Genomic DNA, 20,907 nt, shown 5'->3' on the forward strand with positions numbered 1-20,907 from the left:
CCAGAAACCCAAATGCTACCTAGACAAAACTACAGGATGAAGATTTCTCTTTTTCCCCTTTCCAATTTTAACCAGACTGTTTTACTACCCTACAAAGCCAGTCTTTCACATTATGTTGTACTGCCTATATGCCAAATGGTTCTCTTTAAACAAAAGCAGAAAATATTGCAACGCTCCTTTCTCTGTTTGTAAATAACTTCTTGGCAAATATCTTTACTGATACACTATCAGACCCTAGCAATTTGAAATTGGATTAGAATAGGGCATTTTACTTAAAAGTGTTTTATATTATGAACATAAAAAAGCACATTAAAGATTGGCTTTCTGAATTAGAACAGTATCAAGACTTGCCCTCCATAAAAACACAAAATACAATTTTAAAACCATTTATATGGAAATCAGAATGATTTTAACTTGAAACCAAACGGCTAGATCTTAAACACATGGTATCATGAGGAAGGCGTGGGGAACAGGCTATGCCCACATTAAGACGGGGTTCAGGGCAGTCCAAAGACCTCTGTGCACCATGATCTCACAAAGAGTACATGTAAATGCTTCTAGAAACATGGAGAAGCCATCTCAACATTTATTATTAATACACAGTGACTCTGTGACAATACCTGCCATCTAATATAGATGCACAGGGACTTTTAACTCACCCTAGATATATTTTAAATTGTTTAAAAATAAATAGTTTTGCAAAAAAATAGTTTAAATGTCTTGCATTAATTTGATAACAAGTTTACAACTCTGTAATAGTTCTTAATCCAAATAGCTTACAATGAACACTTAAATTATATTATTACAGTATACTCCATATTCCATCTTATTAGGTGAAAACATATCAGAAAATGAAAGAGGAGTCTTTGTAATAAGGTACAATCAAACATTCCACCAAAATTAAGTACCTTTTCCCCTTTAAGTCAAAATATCATAACAGATATTATGGCATTGTGCCTTTTCTTGGTAATTCTCAGTTGACTCTAAAAAACAAATAGAGGAAAAAAAAATGGGGATACTGCTTATGTCTGAATGACAACGCTATTAAATTTGACCTAAGACCTTTACTCTTGTTTTTAAATGGGGGTAAGAGATAGGAAAACCGAGGGACAAAAGAAGAAATGTCTTAAATTACATGTTTCATCTGAGAGGGAAACATTTCCTTTAAAGTTAGGTAGCTAGAAACGTCTTCTGGATGGAGCAACTCCGAAATACTAAAGAATCATGCAGTAAATAAACACTGCATTTCAAAATAACTAAAAAGTATTGGAGGTGACAAACTGCACCCCCGCCCAAAGGACTGACTCAAAAGAGATGAAAAAACTAATGATGTCAATTTACTTACGACTTAAAAAGAAACAAATAGAAAACCTATTTTTAAAGGGCAGTATATATAGTAGGCAAACACTTCCATACACCTGATTCGGTTTTAATATTTTTCTTACATGGTGCTCCACAATCTCCACAATTTTTCAACTAAAGTCGCTGGGTTTTTTTGGTTTTTTGTTTTTGTTTTTTTGGTGGGGGGAAGGAAGGGTCAAATCTAGCACATCTTAATAGTGACTGCATAGAAGAAAAATATAAACCCAACTTTAAAACAATGTTTTCTTTCTATTCAAATCAATTTAAAACTTTATATAAACTTTATGTTGCAAGAGGATCTAGTCCATTTTTGAAAATCATTTCTACATCAAGTTCACCCAAGAAAATGTTGACTAAGCTAAAGAAATCACAGATAAAACATTTTACCAAAGGAAAGTATAGATAACAAAAAAACTGCTTAACACCGGAAACTATGATCATCTAGTATTTCTTTAATAGTTCTAGTTCCATTAGGTCTTTATATGTTACGCCAATTTGTACCAGAGTTTAATGACAGAAAAGGCAACAATTTCTAAATTGGTGGTATACATTTCTTTACAATTCTGTAAGGCCATTTATTAAAACAGACAAACCACAAGATGAAAATGAAGGCAACAGAAAGGTCCAACTTCTCACAACCAAAATAACAGCACAACCTTAAAAATAATTTAGAAATGAATGTTGTAAAAGATATGTAGCAGATCTCTGTTCCATTACCCAAGATTATGTCCGTTCATAATTCTAAATAAATCTTTCTAAAGTATGAAATTAAAAATCATTTTCAGTGTAGGTGTGAATGCTGTGATTTATCACACGGCTATGTTTACTCCACACTATCTTTGAAAACGGGCCATTGAAAGAGACATAACAATGTTCATTCTATAAGTTTCATTTAACTTTACTTAGGATTGAATACACATGAAATGTGCTTTTAATGCATAAAAATCACAGTGGATAGCAGCAAAGGACTGGGGGCGGGGTGGGTACGGAGAATCTGGTAATTCACATTGTGATTATTCTGCACACTGATGGAAGATAGCTCACTCTTCTAAAACCTCAAGGCTTCCCTTTTTAAAGAACCAAAATAAACCCAAGACACCTTGCGGACACTTCCCCACCCCTAAACGAACTGGTTACTCTTTTACACGTAAATCTGAAACAGTATGGCAGCAAAAGATTTTGATAGCAATGGAAAGTCTGTAAACGGTATTTCAATCTTTTTCTTCCTCCCCAAGTGCAAGACGCAGGGTTCTCACAGTCTCTCAGTAGTGCTTCTCCTGCAAATAGTCCTTCATTTTGTTTGGCAGAGGCAGCTTCTGAATCAGGTCTATCCTGGTGTACTGGCGGATGACGAACCGGCACAGGTACTGCAGGGAGCGCACCTGCATGAAGCGCGACACCGGGTTGGTCAGCCTGACGGGGTAGGTGGCCGAGCCCGGCAGGCGAGACCTGGAGTAACAGAAGGCCCCGTTCTCGGAGTCCCTGACCGAGTGCTCGATCAGGTCCACGATAGACGTGTGTCCTTCCACGTCCGGCTGTTCATAAAAGCTAAACCTACCATTTGAATGTTCGATTCTAGTGTGAAGGGTCTTGCCATGCGAGCGAAAGCTCAAGCTTAAAAGGTAACGGTCGTCAGAACTGTCCCGAACAAGGAAAGAACCATCCGGCACATTGGCCAGCTTCCCTTCTGCCTCCCAGCGAGTGATGGGGCCCCAGTACCATCCCTGTTTCGCAAGTTTCTTCAGCTCCTCTGTAAGGCTTGTCACGACCATGGGACCACTACTCTGCACCGAGTCATAAACTCTGGCAACCCCGGGGGCAGAGTTAGGATCGAAATTCAAGTGACAGCGCATACTTTCGGCCACGTGGGCATCCGAGCCGGCGAGCCCGCCGAAGTTCCTTTGGATCTGATTCGTCTGCAGGGGAGGTAGCAACGGTGAGAGTGGCGGGGCGTCGTCGGGACTCGCCCTCGGGCTCTGCAGCACGACTCCCGTGGTGCCGATCAGCAAGCCGTTCACCGACTGGTCCACGAAGATCTCTGGGGCCACCACGAGATCCGGGTCTACCTGATTCTCGTCTTCGGGGAAGGAGCTCCCTCCCCCTGGAGGAGGGACCGCGGAGACCTCCATGGGGGAGGAGCCGTCCAGACAATAGCCGCGCGGTCCTTCCAGAGGGTACATCCCCTCCTCCAAAGGCACAGTGTACTGAATGTAGTCCTGAGGCACGAGTCCGATAACGACAGGCACATGTTCTTCCAGGTGGAGATGCAGGTCCCCATCCTGAGACTCGGAACTCTTGAGCGAGTTCGTCTGTTCTTGGCACGCGGTGTCGGCCTGGAGGTCGTGGAAGTCCTTGCGCACGCCGTTCAGGGCCGGGCCCGGGCCGGGCGAGTGGACCAGGGCCTTGACCCTCACCTCCATCTTGATGCACGTCTCCTCCGACGTGGTGGGGCGCAGGGGCCACGGTGTGGGGCTGTAGTGGTGGCTGCGCAGGGAGGTGGACCTCATGGGCCTCTGCGCCCTCACATCCTTGAAGACGATGGGGGCCGAGGAGGAGGAGAAGGTGTCCTCGTCCGCGGAGCCCCCGGGGGGCGCGCCGCCCTTGCCCTTCGGCTTCTGTTTCGCAGAGAGCCGTCTTTTCAACGTACCCATTAGGCTTTCACTTTTTGATCTACTCTTCCCGCCTTTTTCATCTTCACTGTTGAGATCACAGCTGGCTATATCCTTCCCATAGCAGCTACCAAATAAGGAATCCTCTTTTCCAAAGTCACTGGCTAGTGATGGTTGTTGTACAACCATAAAATCCGCTTCTTCTTTACTTTTATTCAAGTTGAAAGATTTCCGGAAGGTTTTAAGACTAATCTTCTTCATTCTGACTAGTTACCTAATCCAAGGGAATCAATTTCTCTCTGAAATATTATCCTCGAACATCTGGAGAGGCTGCACGCAATGCTGCATCTATGTATTTTTCCCGCTTCATTTACCCTTTGGAGCCATTTTCTAAAAAAATGCAAAAAATAAAAAATGTTAAAAGGTCACATTAAAAAATATTTCCACAAAAAGTTTTATTTTAGTCACTTTTAATCCTTTAGCTTCTGAACAAGGATGCCTGCATATGTTTATAAGAAGGTAAGCTCCATTAAGACATATTTTTTCCATTTCACATAGCACAATGCATCCATCACTGCCTACTACATAATCAGCACTCGACAAATACTTGATAATGCTTAAAGAGCAAAGCCGACTCTACCTCTTTCCTTTCTGCACCTTACTTTGACTTTACCCTAATTATGGTTCGTGTTCCTTACCTCCTAACACAGCTCTAACAGAGCCACTCATCCTCTGCACACTGATCCACACCGTCCCCGGCCTCTCCAGCCACCAGCCTGTGCCCTGCAAACGGCCAGCACTCAACAAAGAAGGCCCCACGTCCACAGCAAGCCTAATCGATTCTACAACAAACTGTATGTATTTTTAAATATTTAAACAGCTGTAAAAATGAATTAAAAGAGTTCCATAATCTGTGATGAGTTATCTAGGAAAAGCCTAGAAATGTCCCTCTATAGCCATGAGTTCAGCGAGAACAGGGCCCATCCACCTTCGTGTTGCCAGTACCCTGCAAAGCCAAGAGCGCCCCGAGAGGGGTACTTGCAGCTTCAACACTTTCATCTGCAGGGAACACTCCTAACAACTAGATAAGTACAATTCATCATGGTAGTAGAAACTGCATTTACTTGTCTTAACAGGTAGAAATTGGTGACCTGAAGACTAATAAAAGCCTCCCTGTGTTAAGTGATAATTTTCTGGCTCACTAGCAATGTACCCAATCTTGTCCACCAAAAAACTGGGCATCAGTTCACACAGATATTAAGAAAACTTAACTACCAATATCCATAAAACCAAAGGCTGTGAAAACCAGACAAAACAAACATGCTTTGCCGCAACAACAGGGACGTTGCAAAGGAAGCAACGTTTACAATAATAACCGAAAATCAGCAAATTCTCGATAAACGAGATCAATGGATCAGTATCCAAAATGGCTTGTATCTGGTCTGTCTGGAGCATCACCCCACCGCCTCCCAAATCCAAGCATGTAAATCTATTTAAAGCTCGATGTAGAGGGTCAGGCCCAGCTGACTTTCTAGGAATGATATAAAATGTTAATTAAGATTTCTAATTATTAGAGAAGTGCAAATCAAAACTACATTGAGGTACCACCTCACATGTGTCACAACGGCCAACACTAAAAAGTCTACAAATAAAAAATGCTGGAGAGGGTGTGGAGAAAAGGGAAACCCTCCTGCACTGTTGGTGGGAATGTAAGTTGGTGCAGCCACTGTGGAGAACAGTATGGAGGGTCCTCAAAATACTAAAAATAGAATTACCATATGACCCAGTAATCCCACTCCTGAGCATATATCCAGACAAAACTCTAATTCAAAAAGACACATGCACCCTTATGTTCATAGCAGCACTGTTTACAATAGCCAAGACATGGAAGCAACCTAAATGTCCATCAACAGATGAATGGATAAAGAAGATGTGGTACATAGATGCAATGGAATAGTACTCAGCCATAAAAAAGCACAAAATAATGTCATTTACAGCAACATGGATGCAACTTGAGATTATCATACTAAGTAAAGTAAGTCATAAAGAGAAAGACAAATACCATATGATATCACTTATACATGGAATATAAAATATGACACAAATGAACCTATCTACAAAACAGAAACAGACTCATGAACACAGAGAACAGACTTGTGGTTGCCAAGGGGGAGAGAGTTGGGGGAGGGATCGAGTGGGAGGTTGGGATTAGCAGATGCAAACCATTATATATAGAATGGATAAACAACAAGGTCCTGCTATATAGCATAGGGATCTATATTTAATATCCTATGGTAAACCATAATGGAAAAAAAATGTTAAAGAATGTATATATGTATAACTGAATCACTTTGCTGTGCAGCAGAAATTAATGCATTGTAAATCAGCTGTACTTCAATAAAAAAAGAAAAGAAAAAAAAAGTTAGTTCAGTTTCAACCTTAATTATGAAGTCTTTTGTTTTTCTACTGCTGTGCCTCGTTTATGCTATTTTCCTGCTCCTGATAAATGTTCTCTTCTTCTTTCCTAATCCACCTTTCAGGGAATTCCTTAAAAAAATATACTTCCTCCTTAAATATTCTCTGATCACCCAGCCAGAAAGGAGTTCCCTCCCTTTTCTGGACTCCAAATACTCAACCTGTACCTCTTTAATAGTAATGTCACATAGTGACTTAGAACTGCTTGTATTCTATTCATGTCTTATCTCTCCAACCAGATTGTAGTACTAAAAAATAGAGACCATGTCTTATTCATTTTTTATATTCTTAACCAGGAACTATCATTAGATACTTAATATACACTGCTTAAACTCTTTGATACCAAATAAATATTCCTTAGCTGTCAAGTAAATGGATAGAAAAATCCACACTGTGCAAAACTGGCTAAATCTCCTCTTATCAAAATAAAGCACTCCATATGGCTGATTCGCTTTGTTGTGCAACAGAAACTAACACAGTATTGTGAAGCAATTATACTCCAATAAAGATCTAATAAAAAAATAAAAAATAAAGCACTCTATCTCCTATGAGAATCAAAAGTCATTATTACAAATGATCAAGGATTGGCAATTCCACGTAAAAAAAGCCACACAGAAAAACATGTGTCTGTCTGTTAGCAAGCTCTACCATACGGGTAACGGGTATCTACTCCCATACTTCACATGGTATGTGTTCAGGCATGTAAAAACTACTGAAAAAATTCCACCAAATAAATACTAGTAAAGAGAAGGAAGTAAATATACTAAATAACACCCCCCCCCAATACTTAGTACCATGAAGTTGTATAAGTACATCTAAAAATAAAAAGTATCTTTGATCTCACAAGTGGAGGCTGGGTGAAAAGTAGCGTAACAATGGCATTACCTATATAAGTACTATGCTGTCATCAGGATCCAAAAGAAACATAAGGTTGTCCTCAGTCTCAGAATATTACAGTAGGTGCTACAGACTGTCCTTTCTGCTTGTAAGCTGCTTTTCATAAAGTCCTCTACTGCCCTTTCCCCCTCCCATTTGTAAGATACTCTACTGGATCCAAGAGGAGTTAAGATGTGTGATTCAAAACTAAGAGATGAAATCTGTGAGCTCCAAGATGGGTGAAAGAAAACGACAGGAATACCAATATGTATAAAATCGATAACTAATAAGAACCTGCTGTATAAAAAATAAAATAAAATTCAAAAAAAGAAAAAAAAACGATAGGAAGAGACTGGACAGACACAATCTGATAGAGAATCTTTAAGCAGTCAACTATGAACATGACCAACGATTAAAAGCTCTAAGTCAGACTAGACTGTACACAGAGACACAGGGGAGGGTAGAGTGATTCCTGATTTTGCTTCCTAGCTGCACCCTAACCTGCTGCATGCTAGGGTGTGGGTAAAATCCACGAGTGGGTCTTAACTGGTTCTGCCAACCCCTGAACTCACAGACCAAATACTCTATGTTCCTTTCTCTACCTGTCACTTTCCTCACACCCTCAAAGGAGTCCTGACCTACAAAAAAGGTCTTCTGTCTTCAGAGAAAACTCTGTAAGTGGGAAGAATGCACCTTAGTGGTAACAGAGCCAGTGGCCCTAAGGTCCCGGTGCTCACCATCTCCTGGGAGAGGCTGCCTGGGCAGTACAGACACAAACCAAGTAAAGCAAGGAGGACACGATCGTTGGTAACTGTGACAGATACCATGAAGGAAAGGGAGGCTATCAGAGAACATGAGGGTTCCTACTTTAGGCTCCATAAACACATAAGACACGTATCCAAGGCCTCTCTGACAGCCAAATATTTAGGCTAAGGCTGGAATGATGAGAAGGAGCCAGTCATGCAAAGGAAGGCTGAGTGAACAACTTTCTAGATTGAGGGAAGAGCATGTGCAAAGGCCCTGAGGTGGGAAACTGCAGATGCAAAACTGAGAAGCCCAGTGTGCCCGAAGTCCAAGGCGTGAAGGAAGAGTGGGCACAAGACAGGCACAGAAAGGTACCTGGGTCTGGTTCGAAGTGCAATGAGAACTAAAAGGTTTCAAATATGAACATGGTCTAGTTTATATATGCACTTCCCAGTTTTAAGACCACACATCATCCTCTCCAACACAGACACAAACCCATCAGGAGTGTAACTTTGTTGATAAAACAAACCAAAAAAGCCCACAAAGAACCCAGGGGGTCTCAAACTGCCTCATCTGAAAAACAGATGAACAGTTTCTGAATAAAATGTAAGATGTTAATCATTTGAAGCCATTTGGAGATGTAGGGGAGGACTATCCAAGTTTTCCTAACAGGCTACATGCCTCTTAAATTTTTCTAACAATGGATGGGTGGGGAGAGTTCAAGTTCAACATAAAGCACTGGAGAGACTCAAACATGAGTCAACTGCATATAAAGGTTTTATTCATAGCTAGTTTCCATTTGCAAGCAATTCTTCATAATGCCCCAATTTTGTGATATAATTTTAGTGAATTACATTCAATTTCAATTCTGGTAGGAAATAGTTGTAGTTGCAAACCCTTCAGGGTCCACCAGTTATGGATATACCAGTCATCAGAAATGTGTGTGTGTGTGTGTAGGTGTGTGTGTGTAGGCGTGTGTGTGTAGGTGTGTGTATGTAGGTGTGTGTCTGTGTGTGTAGGTGTGTAAGGGTGTGTGTAGGGGTGTAGGGGTGTGTGTAGGTGTGTAGGTGTGTGTCGGTGCGTGTAGGTGTGTGTAGGGGGTGTGTGTGTAGGTGTGTGTGTGGTGTGTGTGTGTAGGTATGTGTGTAGGTGTGTGTGTGTAGGGGTGTGGTGTGTGTGTAGGTGTGTGTAGGGATGTGTGTGTAGGTGTGTGTAGGGGTGTGTGTAGGTGTGTGTGTAGGGGTGTGTGTGTAGGGGTGTGGTGTGTGTGTAGGTGTGTGTAGGGATGTGTGTGTAGGTGTGTGTAGGGGTGTGTGTAGGGGTGTGTGCATGTACGTGTGTGTGTGTAGGGGTGTGTGTGTGTGTGTGTAGGTGTGTGTGTGTAGGTGTGTAGACACAGTTAATGCAGCTAGGAACACATACAGACTCATCCCCAGGTTGCGTGGAAAACATCTGCAGCACGTGCCCAAGCTTTAGGGATTCATAACTAGGTAAGTTCTGAAAAGTAGGTTCAGAAGACGAAGAAAGATTCAGAACATGAAGTGGAAAGGAGGCCTGAAGAAGAAAGAACACACTGCAGGATCCAGGCAGCCTATAAGAAGGCAACAGCCTAATCTGCCCACATACACTCTGGTCTTCCTCGAATCCAACTGCCAAACTGCAGGGAGAGTAAAACCCGAAAGAGCTTTCCATCTCACCCAGTGAAAAACAGAAGTCTTTACAGTGGGCTGTAAGGCCGCACATGATGTGACGCTCCCATTCCTATACCACTCTTCCCTTGCCCTCTGCACTCGCCTCCTGATGCTCTAAGGATACTACAAACATGCTGCCATTTAGGGCCTGGGTGCTGGCTGCAAACATTACCCAAACAACTCCTCCCCCGCCACTTCTTTCAAGTCTTCACGACTGTCACTTTCTCAATGAGACCTGCCCTGATCGTGCCATTTAGGCTGCAACACAACCCTCTTACCATGCTCATTCATTTTCTCTGGCAGACAACAGAACTGTCTTAGTAGGTTCTCTGTCACTCTCCCCCCTCTTTAAAGAACATAAGCTTCACAAAAGTAGGGATATTAACTCTGCCTTACTCACTGATGTGTCCCAAGCATCCAGGACCATAGCACGGGCACAGGAGGTGCTCAGTAACTATGAGTCAATAAATTTTAGACATGCAAACCTAATCAGGTATGGTGAACAGATACCCTGCCCATCTCCACCTTCCTCACTCCCCACCTCAAGCAATAATTTACCATCATTTAGGAAAAAGTTACAAAACTCCTTAACATGGTCAATAACGTTCTACACAATCTGGCTATTTTGGTTGATTTCTGCTCCATTCATATTCACCATATTTTCACTCAACACACAACTTTTTAACATACTGCTCCTTTGATTTGAACTGTGTTTTTTTTGTTTGTTTTTTTCCATTCTCCTCTTTGACTAATTCCTTCACATGTCAGCTCATCTGTCAGTTCCTCAGGGAACATACCTTACTCTTCCTGATTAGGTGAAATCCCCCAATTACATGATCTCAGAGTACTGCATACCTCTCTGGCCTATGATTTTTATCTGGGATGTATGCTTACATCTGTTTGTATGATTATTTGATTAATACCTATCACCCCATCAGACTATGATTGACACAAAAGCAGAGACTATGTCCATTTTTTTTCCCAGCATGTTATCGCAGCACCTAGCTTGTATCTGGACCAAAGAAGGCGCTCAATAAATATTTGCTGAATAAACAACAAAGTAAAATGAATGAGAACACTGGTCCACAATGACAGACTTGATGCTGATGTATATAACTGCCTCAAGAGCAGAATCGGTAACTGCCTCTGATGTGGTAAGTATTACACTTAAGTTACCCTTAGTAGATCTGGGGTTCAAATGGTTCCACTTCCCACTATCACATCCATTTCATAGAAAACAAGACTGATAACCACAGTAAAAGTACTTGGTAATTATCTACTTGATAATTATTCCTTTTTCAACTACCAACCCATATGCAACTTAATATAACATTCAATAAACAAAATTCAATCCTAAACATTAGAAACTACAAAAAGTTCTAGTAGGCCATATGGTCTTTTATCTCTTCCCTTCATTTTCTAGGCAAAGATTACTCTGGAATTTTTAAGAGTATCTGTTTTTCTGTTTGCACTTCTAAAAATATATGCCATCTTTTTATAGGATTACCATCTGTCTCATCATGCCGAAGTAAATGTTCTGAATTAGTTTCACTGCTTTTCTAATTGTAAAATTTTAAGTTTACACATATACTTGAAAATGTGTATAAAGGTTCAAGGGGAAGTTTTAGACATGAATACTTTATCCATACTGGCAGAAGATAAATATCTTCAAATAATTTCACAATCTCTTTTTTAAGGAATGATTGGAGGTAGTCATGCTTGCCATTGTAACACCTAATGAAAAAAAAGGACAACATCAAAACAACTACCTAACCTTCAACAAACAAAATAGTGTTATTATTGCCATTTTACAAGTGAGGAAACTGAGTCTCAGAGAGATTAGAACTTGCCCAAATAAGTTAAATAATTTGCCACTAGGAAAACTAGCAGATCCAGAATTTGAACCTGGCTGCTGACGCCAAAGCTCACGTTTCCCCTATAACAAGCTGCCCTGTTGGTCATGCTAGTGCTTAATTCAGCGGTTCCCAAACTTTCCTGTCTCGGGACCTTTTTGTCCTTTTAAAAATTATTGAAGACCACAAAAAGCTCTGTCTTTGCGGGTTATACCTACTGAAATCGTTTCTTAAAAGTTAGTTACCCTGGGCTTCCCTGGTGGCGCAGTGGTTAAGAATCCACCTGCCAATGCAGAGGACACGGGTTCGAGCCCCGGTCCGGGAAGATCCCACATGTCACGGAGCAACTAAGCCCGTGTGCCGCAACTACTGAGCCTGCGCTCTAGAGCCTGAGCCACAACTACTGAAGCCCGCACACCTAGAGCCCGTGCTCCACAAGAGAAGCCACCTCAATGAGAAGCCTGCGCACCGCAATGAAGACCCAACACAGCAAAAAAAAAAAAAAAAAAAAAAAAAAAAAAAAGTTAGTTGCCCTGGGAAATCTGAAACCATATCAAGAATTTTTTTACTCTATTACATTTAATCCCTATTAGAAATTAGAGATTTAATAAAAATATTAATTCATTTTTAAACAATTTACTCATTACATGTTAACATAAATAACTTTTCAAGAAAAATAAATAAAATAAAAATTCAGTGAGAGAAGTAGTACTGTTTTACGTTATTATAAATCTTTTCTCTGTCTGACAAGACAACTGCACTCGTCTCTGTTTGCATTCAATCTGTTACAATATGTTGTTTCAGTTAAAGTGTAAGAAAAAATCCAACCTCCTACAGATATAGAACTGGAAAGGGGAGGATATTTTATTTAATAACCTCTTCATATAACTGTGGATAGTCTTCTTGTGATACTAGAACAAAATCAAGTGCTAGTTTCTTAAAAGTTAGTAGTGCTAAGAAATCTACAGCCATATCAAGAATTTTTTTATTCTACTATATTTAAATCCATTGGTCTCGGTGACATTTTGAATGAATCTTTTATGCATGCATGATTTTTTAACATCATGTATTAGTTACTTCATTACACAATATCAAAAAATTACATTTAATATCACCAATGACCTCATCAGGAAAGTCTGTAAGTACTGGGAAGCAGTTAAGCAAACAGTGGTAGATAGAAGTTTTCCACAGTTCTAATTTTTGCTTGAATTTTAACGTGGGCAACGATATTGTCAGTGAAGAGAAAGGCTTTACTTTGACCATTTATGAGAAAATATCGACTAAACACTCAAGTTGATTAACCATAGTTTGTCTGTCAATTGTTCTTTTAGGTAAAAGTGGCGTGTCATGAAAGAGCAGCTAGTTCAGTAAGTAACTCAAACAATGGCACAAGGCTTCGCTCAAGACACCTTCATTAGTATGTGGTACAAGTGCTTCCTATGCACTTCCATTTCATCATAAGGATTTTGAAAAGGTGTATACTCAAGGTCAAAATGTAATAAAATTAATAATTTTTATAGCTTCATCAATGACATTCTTAAATGTAACTGGAATTTTCTTCTTACTACAAGTGCTTGGAGGTGAAGAACATATGACTCCTATGAAAGTTTAATACTATTACACAGTTAGTGCCATTGCCTTGTTCGTGGTAAGGCACCATCAATTTTATTCACATTGCTTTTGTACCCTGGGCAAAAACGGCGATACAGTGAAAAAGGCAAATAATGTTTTAGCATTATTATGAAAGGGGATCCACAAACCATACTTTGAGAACTGATAGCTTAAACTATCTGTGAAGACAGTTTAAAAGAACAAAGAAAGACTTTTAATGTAAGCAAAGCATCCACATTAAAAGTCAGCAAGATAGGAGGTTCACTGTTGTAACCATCTCTCTGCATTTCAATTTCCAGCCAGTTTCTGAGCATGACATGGCTCATGCCCTTCCAGGTCAGCTCCTTGGATTCTACTCCACTGCTCCTGAATCTGTCAGATCACTACCTGCCATTACCTTTATAAAAAAGGAAAAATAAAAAAGAGATACTAAAGCCTTTCTATAAAGGGAGAAGTAGAAATGAGGGAAAGAAACAGACCATATAAAAAAAGAAAATAAGGTCAATGGCCAATATAACAGGAGATGAAATTTAGGTCCCAATGTTTGTTATGCCAATAAATATGAATGGGATACACCCAACTATAAAAAGAAAAAGACTTTCAGATCTGGTTTTTAAAATCCAATCATATGTTACATAAAAACAACACACTAAAACCAACTGCCTCATAAAGTTTCAAAACATCATAAAATTTCTATTAGCCACCTCTTTCCGATTCTCCTCTTCTTCAGCATTCCTGTGATTTTCTTATTCTATCAGCTGAATTATATCTACTTGTATTCTATTTGAGATCAGGAACACTATCACTTGGTCACTTGTTAGACCCCAGTAACTGAAATAGTTCCTGGGCACTGCTGATGCTCATCCAAACTTTTCTGAACTTAGAGTCTTTTTTTTTTAAAGTTCTTTCTACAAAAAAAAGTTAATCTATTTGTAAACACTAAATAAATGCAGACGGCTAAAAAAATTTTCTGTGGAATTAGGTGTAAGCAGAACCACTCTAAAGGACTATGAAAACGTTACTTCAAAAAATATCTCGGCCTTTGTACGAAGGTTGCTTTGCAAGTGTGATTATAATTTTACTTAAAAGAAGTGCCAAACTGGAAATCATAGATGATGCATTATGGAAGGTTAGAGATGACATAATTCAAACTGATAGAGTTTTTAGTCACTGATTATTTAAAGAAAAGACATTGGTCCTACACTTGGAAATGAATGAGAGTGCATATTTACTTCTTTTAATTTAAAATAAAATGTTTAAAAGTACATGAGTGTATGTTTCAGTGCAGTTTTTCCATTAACTGATAAATACCAATCCTAATTGTTTGGGAAAAAATCCTCTAATAGAAAAGAATGAGGATGGTGGTGTGCTGAATTGGGAGATTGGGATTGACATGTATACAATGATGTGTATAAAATTGATGACTGATTAAAAAAAAAAAAAAAGAAAAGAATGAAAAAAGGCATAAGCTAACAACAACTGGCTGTCATAATCAAGAAAAAAGGGAAAATGTATTTACACAAAATTAGAAATAGAAAGAGCAATAACTATGGATCTGTGAGAAATCAAAATATATAAGAGTACTTTGAAATGCTATGAAAATTAACCTGAAACTCAGATGAAATGGATAATTTTATGGCAAATATATATTACCAAAATTTGTATCAGAAGAGGTAGGAATCCAAAAGAGGCTAACAGTTGTCAAAGAACCTGAGAAAGCTATCCAAGAACTACCATGGCCCTCTCTTCCCTTGGGGAGAAAAAGTGACAAGTCACTAAAGATATATGTCCAATACTCACTAAACTACTTCAGGGCATAGCAAGGAAAAAAAAAAGGCTCCCAAATTTATTTTTGAAGTCAAAAGAACATTGATACAGAAACTGGACAAAGGCAACAAATTCTAAAAATCCAAAACACCAATCTCACTTATGAACACCGAAACAGAGATCTTAAACATCCGCAAACATTCAGAGTAGTGGGGGGAAACAATTCAACTAGATAAGGTACATCCCAGGATGGCTAGCATGGCTGTATATTTGTAAATTTATTAGTAGAAATAGATGGACATTTAACATGATACATATAACAAAACTATGAGCCATGATGAATAATGAAGAAATGCTGAAAGCCAGCAACAAGGATGCCAATTATCAATACTATTAATTAGCATTATTTTTAACATATTAGCCAATTAATTAGACAAGAGTAAGAAATAAGTATAAATATTGGAGAGGAGGAGACAAATTGTCATTATTTACAAGTGACATGATTGAATGAATATCTGGAAATACAACAGATGCAGCTGAGAAACTATTAGGGGGGAAAGAAGAAAACTCAGTTAAGTAACTGCTTACAAAATGTACATGTAAAAATCACTAGTAATTCTATATTTTTTAAAAGCTGGTAAGAAAATATAATAAAAGACTAGATTCTACTTATAACAGTTTTTAAAAAGATGAAATTAATTTTTTAAATGTCCAGAACTTCATGAAAAACTCTAAAACTCCTCAGAGGATCATAAGAGATCTAAATATATAGAAAGACTTATCTTGTTCTTCAATAAAACAATTCAATTCTGTCAAAATATTAATTCAAGATCCCATGAAAACATCAACGATGTCTTTGCAAGAAACCTGACAAAATGATATTGAAGTTAACTCTGACATATAAACAATGAAAAGAGTAAGGAAAATCCTAAAGGACAAATGAAGGAGGATGAGCTTCACTGGATGTCAGAACACACTGTGAGCGCTTAAACCTGGAGAGACAAAGACTAGAAGTCAAGAAACAGACCAGACACATAGGAAAGGCTCTGTAACTAAGAAGGCAGGTTGAACTACCGGAGGAAAGGTGGGTTATTAAAGAAACGATGAGAGTAGGTTGGAAAACCATTTGGGAGTGATGGGGAAAGCAAGACTCTGACTTTATTTCTTACGTAAAAATAAATTCCAGAAGGATCAAATATGCAAACAAAATAAATAAATAAATGAAAGTTGAAGGAAACTCTTAAAAAACCTGCACTGCAAGAAAGACTTTCTATGCACAACATAAAACCTTGACTCCATAAAGAAAAAGATCGACAAATGTAACAATGCAAAATGTATAAATTTCTGGATAGCCAAAAAATGGCATAAATAAAGCCAAAAAACAAACTGGAGGAAAACTGCCAACACATATGACCAAGGATTAATTTCTGTCACATAGACCATACTCTTAGAAATCAGTAAGAGAAAGGCACACAATCCTATAAGCAAACGGGCAAAATATACAAAGGAACAGTTCACACAAAAAGAACGATGGAAGAAAAGAAGTCAAGAAAACAAGAGAGAAATCAAGCAAGCAAGAGAGGGAGAAAATGAATTCAAGTGGCCAATCAACACCCTAGAAGATTCTCAACTCATTCACCACAAAGAAATTAAAGGAATTTGGGCGTGATGGGAACTGTTCTACAATGAGATTGTGATGGTGGTTACATGACGGAATGCATTTGTATAAACTCAACAGACTGTACACTATAAAGGGTGAGTTTCACTGTACGTAAACTGTATATCAACCTTAAAAATTCACTAAAAAGGAAATTCAAAGCAAAACAAGATAATATCTTTCACCAATGAGTTTGAAAAGACTAAATAACAACGTTGGCAAAGGTGTGGGAAACTAGCACTGATAACTAATTGTTGAAGTGCAAATTGGTACAACTTGTGGAGGATTATTTGAAAATATTTATCAAAATTTTAAAATTCACATATGCTTTAACCAATAATTATGCTATTAGGAATTTGTCTTTTGGATCCATATTCATGCCAAAAACAGGAACATATGGAAAACAATGTTCTCTACAGAATTAAAAAAAAAAAAAACTAATATTACTTGATCATTTACCTAGTAATGGCCTACTATTGGTAAATATAGGCCGCATATTGGCCTAATATGTGCCAGGCCTTGGGTTAAGCCTTTGGAATACATTGCATCTCGTTTAATCCTGATAACCCAGTGAGTTTGGTACTAGGCACAAGAAGTATAGCACAGTGGGAAGCACTCCTCTGAAACCAGAATGCACGAGTTCACGTATATCCCAGGTCCACCTTTTATCAGTGTGTTATCTTAGAAATAACAGTATCAATCATGCAAGTTAGTTGTGAGATTTAAATGTGTTCATAAATGTGATGTCCTTAAAAAATGCTTACCACACAGTAAGCTATACAGGTGCTTGCAGCTAAAGGCAGTCGTAACAATAGTAACATTCCCATTGCATAAATGGGGACGCTGAGGCAGAGATCACAGCACTTGCCTAAGATCACACAACTGATTCTACAGAACGAGTCCACTTAATCACTACACAAGACTTTTGCTGCATAATTCATTTTGGTAAAAATGTGGAATTAATCTAAATATCAGGGAGCAACAATAAAAATACACATCAAAAATCAGTGGACTAGTATAATAAATTTAATCTATCAATACGACGGAATATTATATAAAGAAAGGGGTCTAAGATATATTGTTGGAAAAAGGCAAGTTACAAAATAAAATGCAAATATGATCCCATTTGTGTATTTATTTATTTTAAGTTTTAATTTATTTATTTATTTATTTATTTATTTATGGCTGTGTTGGGTCTTCGTTTCTGTGCAAGGGCTTTCTCTAGTTGCGGCAAGTGGGGGCCACTCTTCATCGCGGTGCACGGGCCTCTCACCATCGCGGCCTCTCTTGTTGCGGAGCACAGGCTCCAGACGCGCAGGCTCAGTAGTTGTGGCTCACGGGCCTAGCTGCTCCGCGGCATGTGGGATCTTCCCAGACCAGGGCTCGAACCCGTGTCCCCTGCATTGGCAGGCAGATTCTCAACCACTGCGTCACCAGGGAAGCCCTGTGTATTTATTTATATGCCTAAATATGTACAGTAAATGTCTCAAAGAATACCCAAGTATCAGTGATTACACTTCTAGTGAATAGGAAATGGGATCAGGAAGCCCTACATGCAAGACATACATTTTCTACAGTAGATCTTCCTGTAGCAATGGAGCAGGTTTCACTTTACGACAGAACAATGGCCACCCTCTCCCCTTACAAAAGAAAATCTGCAGCCTGTGTAAAGGAATGTGTGCCTGTGTGTTTCAGCCACCTGGTGTCATGAAAAGCGGGACTCTGATGCCCTCAGGGTCAAAGGTAAGGTCTCAACAGCTTTCCTTAATCATCCATCTCTCTAAACCTGCTTAAACTGTTCCCAATTCTCCCCAGCTTCTAATCTCCTGATCCAACTTCCCCTTTGCACCTTGCCTTGTCTCATTCCATATACCGCACTCTCTTCTTTCAGTCTTTTGCTTCCTGTTCACAACCCAGACTCTCCCAGCAGCTCTGATCCCTACGAACACCAGGAATGAACACCTGATCCAGCCAAATCCCTGACATCAAACAACCTCGGTACCACTGAGTTCACTCCATACAAGTGGTTCTCATCATTCACTACAATTTCTGTATGCTTCCTTAACTATGCCCACCTCTTTGCCTCCCTCTCCTACAGTATTTATCACTCCAGCTCACATACTTGTCTTGACACTGATAAAACACTGCACTTCCTTGAACAGTATAAGGAGATAGCTACAAACCACAGTAAAAACACAGGGATGAAAGATAAAGTCCTTACCCTCCAGGCCCTTAGATTCTAGTAGAGAATTTAAGTAAGCAAGCATTTGCAGAAGGGTTGTAAAAGGAACACATTTAGGATGCATCCATCATTCAGAGAGACCTAACTCACACCAGGAGGAAGAGGGGAGGTGTCCTGTCACTACGGCTACTAACACCACCACAAGCACCACCCACTAGGAGGTTACTATGCGCTAAAATGCACACTAATCTCCTTGAATCCTCACAAGAACTCTATTTCGAAGGTCCTATCTTTATCTCCATTTTATAGAAGAGTAAAGGAAACCTTAGAATGTTTAACAATTGGCCCAAAGTCACAAAGGAAGTTGCCAAGCAATAGACACAAGAGCTGACCGTTGGCAGTTTCCTGTCACGTGTCACTTTATCTGTGTTAACACAATATGGAGCCTGGGAGGACAGAGCCTTGTGGTTCTGAGCAGAGACCCTGCAGCCATCCTGCCCGAGTTCAAATCACAGCCACCACTGCCCAATGATCTTGGGCATCCATGCCTCAGTTTCCTCATCTGAAAAGAGGAATTAAAAAGTATATACCAAGGGGGATCCACTTCTGGCATGATGGAAAGGGAAGCTAATAAATCCCCTCTGTAAAAAGCAACTATAAAGCTGGGCCAAACTGTCAAAAGCAACCATTTCAGCATTTTGGAGATAAACTAACAGCATACAACTGAGAAGCTTATTCATAAAAACCAGTGAACATTGGGACTTCATTAAAATTATAGACTTTTGTGTTGCAAAATGCATCATTAAGAGGAAAGAAAAGCCACAGACTGGGAGGAAATATTTGCATACCATATATCTGATAAAGGACTTGTACCCAAAACAAATACATAAAGAACTCTTTAAGACTGAATGAAAGATAAATAACCTGTTTTTAAATGGGCAAAAGACTTAAATAAGACCTTTTACCAAAGACATACAAATGGCCAGTAAGCACATGAAAAGGTGCTTAACACTACTGGTCATGAGGACAATGTAAATGAAAACCACAATGAGATACCACCACCCACCCACTAGAAGGACAAGACCCAGCCTTAGCAAGAATGTAGAGAAACTGGAACCCTCCTACATCACTGGTGGCAACGTAAAATGAGTTGGCTTTTAAACATTTTTCTTTTTTCCTTATTACAGGAAAGAATGATTAAAATGCTTGACTAGATATACAGAAAACAAAGATTTATGAAAAGGCAGGTAATTTCAGACCCCTAGGAATCACTCCATATCAGTTTATACAGATCATCTACTTTCTTCTTTCTACCGCTGTATAGTACTTGTGCATTGACGTTTTATTCTTTTTGTGGTGTCTTGAAGAACTTAAGTTTCTCACTGTATTTTAGTCGAATTTGTAAGTCTTCCCTCATTGTAGGCCGCTTCTATTGTCTTAAGAAATTCTGCCAACAATGAAAGCATGTATCTCCTGTTATTTCCTATAAAAAAGTATTAAAAGTTCTGCCTTTCACATGTAAGTCCTTGGTTAATACTTGGTTAGTACTGACTTACGTGTGAGGTAGGGATTAATTTGCATTTTCCACAGGGATAACCAATTGGCTCAACACATTCACAGAAAAACACTGACCCTCATAAGAATCAAAGAAATGCAAATTAAAATAGTAGTGATTTTTCACAAGTCAAATCAGCAAAGATTTTTCTAAATGATGATATTTCCTACTTAAAAATGTCTTAATATAGTTGTAAAAAATCACTTGGCTATATGCAACTCTTAAGAATATTCATACTCTTTGACCCAATAATGCTACTTTTATAAATCTTGACTATGAAAACAAAACATAACAATGTCCCCTGATTATGTGGTGAAAAATAAATTTAAATTTAAAAAACCAGAAACGTTCTAATTTCCAACATTATGAGAACCGTAAACAAAATTCTTACACATCTACACAATGGAACTTTAGGGAACCACTAAAATTGATACTTATACAGTTAAAAATAACATGGGGGAAAAGTTCATATTGTTCATTTGTTAAGTGCAAAAACACAGGAAACAAAATCTTATGTAAAGTGTG

General features: G+C 38.9%; 1 protein-coding gene across 3 annotated transcripts in view; it reads right to left on the minus strand.

The window, feature by feature from the left end:
* Positions 1-1,180: 1,180 nt before the first annotated feature.
* Positions 1,181-20,907, minus strand: part of SOCS6 (suppressor of cytokine signaling 6) — a 32,230-nt gene continuing 12,503 nt past the window's right edge. For all 3 annotated transcript variants that reach the window (XM_061169188.1, XM_061169190.1, XM_061169189.1), the window contains one exon: positions 1,181-4,361. In XM_061169188.1, the coding sequence (XP_061025171.1) occupies positions 2,625-4,232 (1,608 nt within the window). In that variant the 5' untranslated portion in view covers positions 4,233-4,361 and the 3' untranslated portion in view covers positions 1,181-2,624. The remainder of the gene's footprint in view (positions 4,362-20,907) is intronic.

Source organism: Eubalaena glacialis, chromosome 15 (assembly GCF_028564815.1).
Source record: "Eubalaena glacialis isolate mEubGla1 chromosome 15, mEubGla1.1.hap2.+ XY, whole genome shotgun sequence".
Lineage (NCBI taxonomy): Eukaryota > Metazoa > Chordata > Mammalia > Artiodactyla > Balaenidae > Eubalaena > Eubalaena glacialis.